Here is an 11371-nt window from a genome sequence, read left to right as displayed (position 1 = left end):
AGGGCAGTGAAATGGGGATGGGAGGGAGGGGTGGAAAAGAATACTGCCTGCTTTTGCTCGCAGCCTGAAAGGTCAGACATTATTTAGGAAATTATAATTTCAGCGAATAATGTATGAGCCAATTTTACCTGCCAAAGGAGTGACAGCTGTGAGAAATCCCTGGCTGGGACTGCAGGTAGGGTGGGGTGGGTCTGGCTGGGGAGTGGCATGGCCTTCAGCCGGGGATTCACGCTCTGGAATGACACGGTGAAAGTGTCGATGTTGTGTGTTTGAACAAACGCAGGCGGGAGCGCCCGCGGGTGTCCGGGTGCCAGGGGCTCCTTGCTGGGGAAGGTGTCCGGGGAGCCGGGCACAGCTCCCGGGGCAGCCTCGGGCCGTGTAGAGCTGCTCCCCGCGCTCGGCACACCTGTGCTCTGCAGGTGCGCGGGCGGCTCGGGCGCCTCGGAACCGGCACCGCCCGGGGCAGCGGGGCAGGGCAGGGCAGGGGGAGGCCCGCCCAGCCTCGCCGCGCCCGCTGTCAGTGCGAGGCGGGCCGGGCTCCCCAGACACTCCCTCCTCCTCCTCCTCCTCCGCCGCCGCTCCTCCCGCCCGGCGGCAGCGGCAGCAGCGCCGTCCATCCATCCATCCATCCATCCATCCATCCATCCATCCATCCATGGGGTCCGGCGGCCGCCGCGCCGCCACCGGGGCCGGGGCGCTGCCGCTGCTGCTCCTGCTGCTGCCCGCGCCGGGCGGCGCCGCCGCGCTGCCCCTGCCCGGTGAGTGTCCCCTGCCCGGTGAGTGTCCCCCGTCCCTGCCCCTGCCCGGTGAGTGATCCCGGTCCCTGCCCCTGCCCGGTGAGTGTCCCCCGTCCCTGCCCCTGCCCGGTGAGTGTCCCCTGCCCGGTGAGTGATCCCGGTCCCTGCCCCTGCCCGGTGAGTGATCCCGGTCCCTGCCCCAGCCCAGTGAGTGCCCCCAGCTCCTTCCCCTTCTCGGTGAGTGTCTCCTGCTCCTTCCCCTGCCCGCTGAGTGTCCCTTGTGCCTGTCCCCTGCCCGGTGAGTGGTCCCGGTCCCTGCCCCGCTCGCCCCAGCCCCTGACAGCGGCTCCCCCCGCGGTCCCGGCTCTCCGCTCCAGGTCGGTTCTGCGAGGTCCGGGGGTCGCTGCTCGCAGGGCTCCGCGGGTGCTGCCAGTGCCGCTTTCCCGGCAGTTCCCTGGGAGCGGGGCGAGCCCCGGGACGGGGCACCGGGAGCGGGCTGTGAACGGGCTGTGTCGCGGGGGGAGCTGCCTTCGCTCCCCGCGGAACGAGCCCGGGGATTCTCCCGCCGCCGCCTCCTGCCAAGTTGAAGGCTGCGATGTTTGCTCACAGTCTCGTTCCTGCAGAGTCTCTCTTCTGCTCAGGATGCTGTCAGTGCAAGGGGAAATCTCGCTCTCTGTGCCTACGGATTTTTCCTAGCCCTGTTTTCCACGCCTTTGCACGCATTAGTGATGCGGCTCCGTGGTGCGGATCTTCAGCGCACGCTGCGGATCCCAGAGGGGCGGTGTGAAAATAACCCAGCTGAGCTGCTGTCCTGCCGCTGGCTGAGATCTGGCTGCTGTCTCTGTTCCCTTAGAGGGAAGTTCCCCCCTCGCTGGGTGTTTTTTGGGTCCCCTTGTGCCGGGGCAGGGCAGGGGGGAGCTGGCGGTGCCGAGGGCACACAGCACGCGTGGATGATGCTTTATGCCTGCTGTTCTTCCCTGCTCATCCTTTCCTTCTGCCCCATCTACCTGAGTCCCACCAGCTGGAGATCCCTCGGCTATTGCCCACACCCTTCCTTGCACGACTTGCTCCTTCAATTCACTGCCTTCCATACTTTTTAATGGCTTGACTTCTCTGCTTTGGGAGGAAGCAGATCCTGCTGCTCTTCCTATCTGCTTTCCAGTGTTTGCCACCTTCTCCTTTCTTTCTGGTGGCAGCATTTGAGGATTGCTGCTGCTGGAGCTGTGTGCACCTGAGAGCCAGGAAGGCACTGCTGCTCTAACACTGGCTCTTTGCCTTGTTTCCCACTGCCAAAACCCATTAGGAGTTAAAACCAAATGAACACTTTCTGCAGTTGGCAGCTGCTGCAGTACCTACAGGCATATTTTGTGATTGGGGGAAAGGAAAAAAAAAGAGCAGGATGAATGCTATAATTGTAAATGGGAGAAGTGCTGGCTGAAATTTCCATTTGGAAAGTGATCCCCACCATAAAAAGTGGCTGACTATTGAAGTAGTTGCTTTCTGCTGATACTCATGCCCTGTTTCTTGCTTTAGGAGGTGCTTTTTGTACCTGTGTGGGGCGTTGCTTCTACAATTCCTCCTTTTAGCCAGTTTCTGGAAATCTTTCTGTTTCTGTGCTTCTGTTTTCTTCTGCTGTGTGAAGAACTTGTGCTGATGTCTTCTACTGCCTGTAACTTTTCTTCCTCTTCTGTCTGCTCTTCTTCATCTCCAGGACTTCTTCCTGTTGGTGTTTCCCTTTCTCTTCATTTCCTCTTCTCTGAAGTTTCCACCTGGATATTTTGCTTCAGTTTGCTGTGCTTTGAGATGGCTGCCCAGGTGATTTGGCAATGCTGCTCCCCAGATATTATTCTTGTATCAAAAAAGATTATTTTGAGATTATACATCTGTTTAATGGTAAGTCAGTCTTTTAAATTGGTGGTGGTGACTTTGAAAGTACATTTCAATCAACTTCCCTTGTTATTTTAAAAATCGTTGGGCTTCCTGCAGGTGATGCATGGATGTGATCAAGAACTCTTTTGATAACTGTTCTTTGTTAATCAGAAAGATTACCAATCTCTGATTAATCTCTGTGAAACTATCAGCAGAATTTCACAGAACATCTAGCCCTTAGGAGATTGTTTTGGATGCATTCATAAATGGGCACAAAAGCTTACCATGGGATTTTCTGAACTGCATACAAATATCTGTATACAGGTAGAATATGACACAAATTGAAGTGCAGATGCTGCCTTTGCATGTTTCTGTCCTGACACACAAAACCACACAATATTCCTGTGGGCACCACAGGGAGGTGTTCAGGAGACATGCCCTGTTCTCCTGCTGCTGACATCCCTCCTGAGCCTGCTGTCTTTCCACAGATGTGGACGAGTGTGCCCTGGGGCTGGATGACTGCCACCCAGATGCTATTTGCCAAAACACCCCGAAGCTGTACAAGTGCATGTGCAAAGTGGGCTACACTGGAGAAGGGAGGAAATGTGAAGGTAAAGGGACCAGAGCACTGTGTTGTCTATCAGCATGGAACATGTCTAAGAAAATAGAGCCACTGAAAATAACTAAGGGTGATTTTTAAATCAAAGTAATGATGGTTTTGTCATTTCTTGTTCACTTAATCAAAGGCAAACCTTGCATGGATTTTCACCTTCATGGTAAAGCTGCAAGGGTATTTCAGGGTGTTTTCTCAGTCATCAGAAACATTCAGCAAAAAATGCACCAAATATAGTGTGTTTGCAAGACAATGACGATTTTGGACAGCAGTTGCTGCTCAGATTTAGGCAGTCACATCCCTGTCTATAACACTCAGGCAAGCATCCATCAAACTGACCTTAGCTTTATTCCTTAGACATTGATGAATGTGACAACGACTTCAATGGGGGCTGTGTCCACGAGTGTTTCAACATTCCCGGGAATTACCGCTGCACTTGCTACGATGGCTTCATGCTGGCTCACGATGGCCACAACTGCCTGGGTAAGGAGCTGAGCAGTGACAGGCTGCTGGGAGCACAGCCCTGCAGCTGCATCCATGGAAAACACCTGGCAGTCTCTTGGGCTGGGTCGGTTCAGAGGGAGAGTGACTTTTCAGTGTCACAGGGATTCAGTTTCAAGGATTTTCAGGTGCTGAGGTACCATCCCAGAGTGGCTCTTTCCCCCTGTAAATGAGGATAACTGTGCTGTATTTCTCTGGAGTGCTTTGGGTTTAAGTGTGCCAAATGTCATCTATTATTATGCTAAATGAGCTTATATAAAGGAACATGTGTTATCATTGTCCTCTCTGTTCTACAGTTAGCTTAGGACCAGTTGTCAGGTGTGTTTCCAGGCTTCTCTCTCAAGAATATCTGTGATGTGGGGGTTTCTCTGAGTATTCCTAGCAGGAGAGGATGATTTGGAGTGTGCAGTAGCTGTGTGTGATGGAGGCCATTGAGGAGCAGAGGGACTAAGCCTGGAGCTGGTGAAGCTCTCCTGCTTCCTGGAGCCCAGCTGGGCACCTGTGTGGCTCAGCCCTGTGCTACCTGTGCCAGTTCATTTTCAGAGATGGCTCAGGTTTTCTCTGCTGCTGCACTCCACATATCCACATCAGGGAGAACCTTGCTCTCACTGCTAATTGGAGTTGGTTTGGCTGGGTATTTCCCACCAGTGTGTGGCACATCAGGAGGGGGGTCAGACCATCCCCAGGCTCTATCTTCTGATGGGACAAGTCAGAAAATTCTGGAGGATTCAGTGGGATTGTGTTGGGTTTTACCTGCTGGGAACCTGTTTTGTGCCCAGCTACCCACAGCATAAGTGGAGGAGAGGGTGAACTCACCAGGTTCCAAATATTTAAATAAAGTACAGAGGGAAACAAAATATCTGTGGATGCTTTAAAATAACAGAACATCCATCTCATTTTTGCCTTTGTGTAAACACAGAGTGGAGTTCAGATGAGGTTACCACGAGGGGCTGGATGTGAAGGAGCACACTGGCTCTGACAGTGGCACCAAAGGCACCTGTGTGCTCTCTTTGTACCCAGGGCACACTTCAGCTGACTTGCTTTGTGACCGGTGACAAAATCCACCACCTGCAATGTCACTGGGAAGCTGCTCAGTATTGCGTGGCAGACCTATAGAATAAAATAAAACAAAATATCATTGACATACAAGGAGGTTTTTACCACTGATGTGCCAGTTTTGAGTTGTGATGTAAACGTTAAATAAATATTTTGGCATGCAGCAAATTGGATCACATCTTCTCTTAATCTGTTTATTTACTTTGTTCACGCCAGGGTTGCCCTCCTCTCACCCTTATTTTTGAAGATCTCGGCTGTGTGCCTGGGTTTAAGCCAAATAGACAATTACTTGTTGGAAAGAGATGATTTTTTTGAAAGCCTTCCAAGGTCTGTAAGACAGAAACATCTGCTGGAGTTCAAATCTGTAGCACTAAAGGCTCGTGGTGGCTGTTTATTCATGATTGTTTGCACATTCACATGGCTGTAGAACTCTCAAATACTCAGTTTCTTTGTGATGGAGATATGTCAGCCGCTCTTTTTCTCCAGCAGGTCACATTCTTTTGCATCCAATTGGCTTACTCACTGCCTTCAGTGGACATTAAATCTGTTGTAATACTATGTTATGCTTCTTACTAAAAGCCTCTCTTTCTCCTTTTTTTAAAAGGACAGCTGTTTTCTGCCAGAAATGCTACAATGTTAAATTAAAAACATTGTACTATTAGCCAGGAACAATGAACAGAACAGGGAGCAAACATGATGTTACAGATGAATTTGCAAATGAGACCAGTGCTTTGCCTCAGCAAGGTTTTGTCCTGTTTTTAAGGGACTGAGTGTTTTTTTTAGTTCCCCTTAAAATTTCTGAAAATTAGGCTACGAAAAGTATTTGGCAGTCATGGTTACAAAAAGCCTGTGTTTATTAAGGGGTAAAATTCCAAAGAATTGGATATTGGGAAGCTGTCCTGCTTGTTCAGAGGCTTAACTGAAGTTTTTCTGCTCTTTGGTTCTCTTGGTTATCTTGCAAGCAGAGCCCTTCTGTGTTCTCTGGTGTTGTTGAGACTCTGAACGTTGCAAAATCAAGATTAAAACTGCTTCCAGAACTTCTGCTCTTGTGCTTGGCTGCAGTCAGTCAACACAGCAGCAGCCCTGATGATGAGTGATGATGTCCTAGACTTGAGGGAGGAGGATGATAAATCAAACCAGGCACCAGAACAGATGTGGTGTGTGAATTCTAGCTAGGGTGTAAGTCAGGAGCAGGGGATGGGTTTTTTAGCTGAATTTATTTTGAGGTTTGTATTTTTCTTGTTCTAGCTTTGCTTCAGGATGTGGAGCTTTCTGGGAAAACACCTTGGATGGGTTTGGAACCAAAGGGTTGTTGTGCCATTGAGCCATCCAGACCCATATGTGATTGCTGAGCTGGATGTACCTGAGCTGTGGAGTGGAGCTGCATTGGGGGGCAGGGAATGTTCCCATGGCTGGGGGTCCTGATCTGGCCCTGCCAAAACTGCTCTGCCTCAGCTGGAACCAAAAACTCTGCTGGGTTGGGTTGGGTTGGGTTGGGCAGCACTTCTTGGGAGCTCTGTGGCTGCTGAGGCAGGCTGCAAAGATGGGAAAATGGGAAAGATGAGGAAAAAAGGGGAAGAGCAGAGATGCACTTTGCCAAGGGTGGCAGCACAACAGCAGCCACAGGGTACCTGGGGTGTCTGGGCTGCCTGGCTGGTTCCAATCTGAGCTGGTGCCTGTCTGTGCATTGGTGTGAGCACTGAGCTGATCTCTGTCCTTCCCCCTCTCTCTCAGACACAGATGAGTGCATGTTCAACAATGGTGGCTGCCAGCACGTTTGTGTCAACACCGTGGGGAGCTATGAGTGCCTGTGCAAGGAGGGGTTCTTCCTCAGTGACAACCAGCACACCTGCATCCACCGCTCCGAAGGTACTGCCCCTGCAGCTGCAGGAGGAAAGGTCTCAAACACCTGCAAAAGGGGATTTGGGCTCGTGCTCTCAAAGCTGAGGAGGGTCTTGAAGTCCTCAAAGAGCAGTGTGTCAGGATCTTCTGAAGGCTGTGTATCCCTTGCTCCCCTTTGATGCCAGCAGTGCTGTGCTTGCTGGAGGCTGTGCTGCTCCATTCCCAGATCATTGGTGCTCTGCTGTGCAGATAAACGGTGTCCCAATCCAAGGAAAGGCAACAAATGGAGGTTCTGGGCATTTTCAGCAGCCTTAGTTACAAGGCAATACCTGCACAGTCTCCAGATATCTTTCAGAGTCCCTGTTCAGTGTTTGGGTTTCAGCTAAGAGATTTATTGTTTGTCAGCCCTAGAGGTATTCTAATCTCATGCTTTGTTTTGAGTGAAACCTTTGTGAAGGGACCTCTGAGAGATCAGAGTCTTGGATATCTAATTAGACATCAGATGGAACAAAATTATTTTGGATGCCCTTAGGGAATGCTTTAAAGTGGTTGCTCAGATCAGGGAGTTGTCCATTGAACTGTACAGCAAAAATCTTACTAAGAAGCACTTAAAGCTGCAAGGCTCTCTTTAATCTATGGCTTATTGTTGGCATAACTGTGAGAGGAATCTGAGCATGAATAAACAAATCTCACTTTAAAAATCCCCAAAGTGAAGAGATCACCATTTGTAGACATATATGGCCATCCACAGAAGAGGGTGCTGAGGTGGCTGTCATCTGACAGAGCTGGATTGATCTTTTGTTTGGATGGAGAATTTGTGTTCTCAGCTCCTCTGGCCCTGGGCTTGGTCTCAGGTTGGCAGTGCAGGGGCTGGGCCAGGAGTGGGGCCAGGCAGGAGGGCAGCAGTGCTGGGACAGGGCACAGCAGGCTCTGGGTTTGTGAGCATCCATGGAGGGGGGCTCCAAGGACAGAAAGTGGTTGCTTGAACTCCTTGTCTTGTCTGATACCAGCAGAGGAAAAACTTCCAACTCTTTTTTTCATATCTGCAGCTACTAGAGTACCTTCTGCTCTCTTGAACTGGTAGCAGCAGCATTCCCTGTCATTAATATTTGCTCTCTTATTTGTTCCTTTGGAATTCTATTTCTTTTCTTAAAGGCACATTTAATTTCTCTTAACTTTTTATCCCAAAATTATTAAAAAAACCCCCATTTTTTCATAATACCAAACATCCACTAAAAATAAGTGTTTTCCTTTGGAAAGGAAAACAAAAAGGACAAAAGTGATGGATTTTTTTCCATAAAAACTGTCTAATAAAATACATCTTTATGAAAACTAGTCTTAAGGCAAAACCTCAGCACACTGTTTTGCCTGATACATTTTCTTTCTTCTTGGTAAAACAATGAGCTGTTTGTTTTGCTTTCTTTAAAAGCCATTTTTTCAGGTTTTCTTGCTGTGACTGTTTCCCTTCTGCCCCCCCTTCATTACTGTAAAGTGCTGCTTGGGATTCCCCACCATTTTTTTAACCTTTTTTTTTTCTTTTTTTGCCTTGGGTGGGCATGTCAGTTGTAAGCCAAATCTCACTTCTTTATCTTTCCCCTCACTTTGTTCTCTGCTTTTCTGCTCGTTTCTGGGACTTCTGTTCTCTGCCTTGTGTGTGCATTGCTGTGTTTGTACTTTATTGGTTCTGAGACCTCACAGCATTGATCAAAGCAGATTTTGGCTCCTTCTGCCTAGACCATCTATTCAGTTTTGCTTCTTGTCTGTAAAATGAGGAAATATTTCCTTCCCTGTCTCTCAGCCCTCTTAAGATTCTTCATATATTAGTGCCTGAGAGACCTTCCCTGTGGTCTGCAATATTGGCCTTTAAATTCACAGAGTGAACTGAAGTTTAAACCACAGGAACTGAAAGTGTCCTGGGAAATTGTGTACAATCCTATTTTATTTTTCCTTGTTTGCCTGCTGGAATGAGCTGCTCTTCATCTGTGTGGCAGAATAAATTACCTTGGGAGGGGTTAAAGTAGCTGGCAGGGCAGCCATGCATGTGCACCTTGTTTCTGGGCTCAGTTTGCTCCATATCAGGGAATACAAAAACCTGAAGGAAAACAGAGATTTTTTTTGTCACTAAATACATGGTGCATCTTTGTGGCTGCTGTTGCTCTGGATGGCAAATCTTGCTGCTCTCCCTTGTGGTATTTCACAGTCATAGCTCTGTGCTTATTGGGCTGAACTGATGGGAAGGAGCAGGATCTGTGGGGTGAAAGCCACACTTTGAATTGCTGTGTGGACCCATCACAGGCACCATCTCAGCTGTCACTCCTGGAGCCTTGGCTGAGGGAACAGGGATAACCACAGAGCTTTTGGGGAAAAGTTACCTTAACACTAGGATGTAGAAAGCATGATGGAAGACTAAAGCAGTCCTGGGATGTCCTGTTCTGCTGGCTGTGCTGATGCTCCTCACCATTTTTCTGTTCTCTCACAATGTCTGGCAGCTCTTTGTCCCATTGCATCCTCTCTCTCTGCCCTACAGAATGTCTGCTTGAACGTGCCCTGGATGGAGCCTTAATGCTCTTAGCAGATTGGGAATGTTGTCCTGACACCTTCTGTGTAAAAAAAAGATAAAGATTTAAACCCAGATCATACATGTAGGAGATTAATTTGGCATGACCTGTCAGGGAAATGTTGTGCTGGCTTGTTTTGCCAGTGGCAGGAGTCTCAGGTTTGCATCACAGGGGTCTCACCTGGTCTGGGGTCTGCTCAACCAGGCAGGCACTGGATTCACCTCTTGGCTGAGTGGCACAATCCAGAGCCATCCATCCAAAAATATTTATGAGTCATAGGGCAGGGTCTCCTACAAGAGAAATTGTATGTCTGGGAAGTGTGTGGGGAGATTTGTCCAAAATTTGCTTGGGGTTTGTTTCTGGACCAGATTCTGCCATTCCAACAGCACTGGAGCAATGTGACCTGAGAGGTTTTGTGTCCACCAAGGAGTTTGCAGCCTCACAGCATTTATGGCTTTACAGACAAATCTTTAATCCAACACTGGAAAATGAGGTTTTTTGGAAACAAGCAGCAGCCCTAAAGTAAATGCTGGAGTGTGTGGATGTGGGTGTCCTCTATGAAGCTGCTTTTTGGCTTGGCTAGATTTTGGTGGAGTACCTTGTTACACAATGGGAACTTTGTTATTAAAATGCATCTGGAAAGCAAAGTTTCAGCTTTCTGGGGAGACCTGATTGAATTCTGCTCACTCAGAATGGAGCAGTCTCAAATGGAGCATATAAACCATTTGTTTAGTGTCAGTGAACTCTACCAAAGTACCTGCTTGAGCAGCTTCCCCTTTGGTAGCTCAGCAGAGACAAAAGAATAACTTTGTTAACAGAAACTAAGCTGCTAATTCTCTTAATGCTCTCTAACCCCTCTGAGCTCACAGACCAAACCCTGCTGCATGCTTGAGAGCAGAACTTTCACAAAAACAGCAGCACTAATGAGGCTAATTTGTGGCCTCATAGGTTGTCTCCTTCCTTGGCTGACTCAATCATGGTGACAGCTTTCCTGTGGGCTCCTCAGGCTGTGTCTGTGTGCTGCAGGATTTGAGGTCTCATTGTCTTGTTGGACTTGTGGAGAGTCCCCACTGTGGGAAAGGAATCAAAAAGCCACTAGAGCAGAATAATCTGAGCTCTGCAACATCCATTCTTTTGTTGCTTAAAGCTGTCTTAATACAGAAGGAGTCCTGTGGCTGGTGCTCCAGGGGGCAGGAATAGCAGTGGGGAACAAGGACCTAATTGAAGTGGAGTGGAATAATGGTGACAAGCCAACCTCTGCCTAATGCTGTGGGTTTGTTTCCCTTGGTAATAAGGCTGAACGAAGGGCTGTCTAAGTTTAAAAAATATATAGAGTGTGGAATTGATCACACAATCCCTTTTCAGCAGCAGGGTCACCCTTTTTCTTCTCCTGGTTGTGTGTCTGCTCAGCTCCAGAGAAGTTCACTGGGGTTCTGTGGGATGAGCCCTTGCAGCCAAAGTGTGCTCCACTTGGTCTTCACAAATGGAATGTTCTCACTGAGAAGAAAGAGCATTGTGCTGTGACTTGTCCTTTCAAAGCTAAATGTGCCAAGGCAGAGGGTTTGATGATGATAAAGGTGTGTTCTCTGTACACCCAAGGAGAGCTTTCACATGTTTTCTCTTTCCTGGGTTTGTAGCACTGTGGAAGACTTCATCAAATTCTGTTAAAAAAACCCTATTTGTTTAATTTGGTCTAATGATCATGTGTGCAATCTGCACATTGGCCTGATCTCCACTTGGTCACTGCTGAGATAGGTTATGGCCATGGGAATCTGCTTTGTAAGCCAGGAATTGAAACTGGGATGACCTTTGTGACAGCTGCTCTAAACATTCCTGTGTCTGCTGGCTGCTCTTTTAAGCACAGAAATAAGAATTTCACTTTAGGCTTTGACCTGCCAGGACATTGCCATTTTATAAAAGAAATGAGGAGGTTTTATGAACTCCTAAAAGTATAAAGTGAGAGCATTGGATGAGAATTCAGGTGTTGGACAGTTCTATGGATGTTGCTCTTTGACTTTGCACAGGGAAGATCACAGAAGGAGAAATTTTGGGGCCATTGACTTTTCAGGGCTGGACTTGCTGCCTTTCTTCTCTGCAAGCTGAAACTTCTTGTCCCAACCCTGCAGAGTCTTCTCAGAGTTAGGGGATTAGTCTGTGTGTATTGAACTGACTGAGCTGCTGAGGATGCTGATGCT

The 11371-nt window shown here is 48.4% G+C and overlaps 1 protein-coding gene across 2 annotated transcripts in view; it reads left to right on the top strand.

Annotated features, from left to right (window-relative positions):
- The first annotated feature begins 540 nt into the window (after nt 1-540).
- SCUBE2 (signal peptide, CUB domain and EGF like domain containing 2) overlaps nt 541-11371 on the top strand; it is a 36520-nt gene continuing 25689 nt past the window's right edge. The window contains exons 1-4 of one of the 2 annotated variants that reach the window (XM_079307576.1): nt 541-758; nt 3095-3217; nt 3577-3702; nt 6511-6645. In XM_079307576.1, the coding sequence (XP_079163702.1) occupies nt 656-758; nt 3095-3217; nt 3577-3702; nt 6511-6645 (487 nt within the window). In that variant the 5' untranslated portion in view covers nt 541-655. The remainder of the gene's footprint in view (nt 759-3094; nt 3218-3576; nt 3703-6510; nt 6646-11371) is intronic. The other variant, XM_079307575.1, reaches the window with a different exon arrangement.

Source organism: Erithacus rubecula (assembly GCF_903797595.1).
Source record: "Erithacus rubecula genome assembly, chromosome: 6".
In the NCBI taxonomy this organism is placed as follows: domain Eukaryota; kingdom Metazoa; phylum Chordata; class Aves; order Passeriformes; family Muscicapidae; genus Erithacus; species Erithacus rubecula.
Note: the sequence above shows the minus strand (reverse complement) of the source record. Positions and strands in the feature narration are given on the sequence as shown.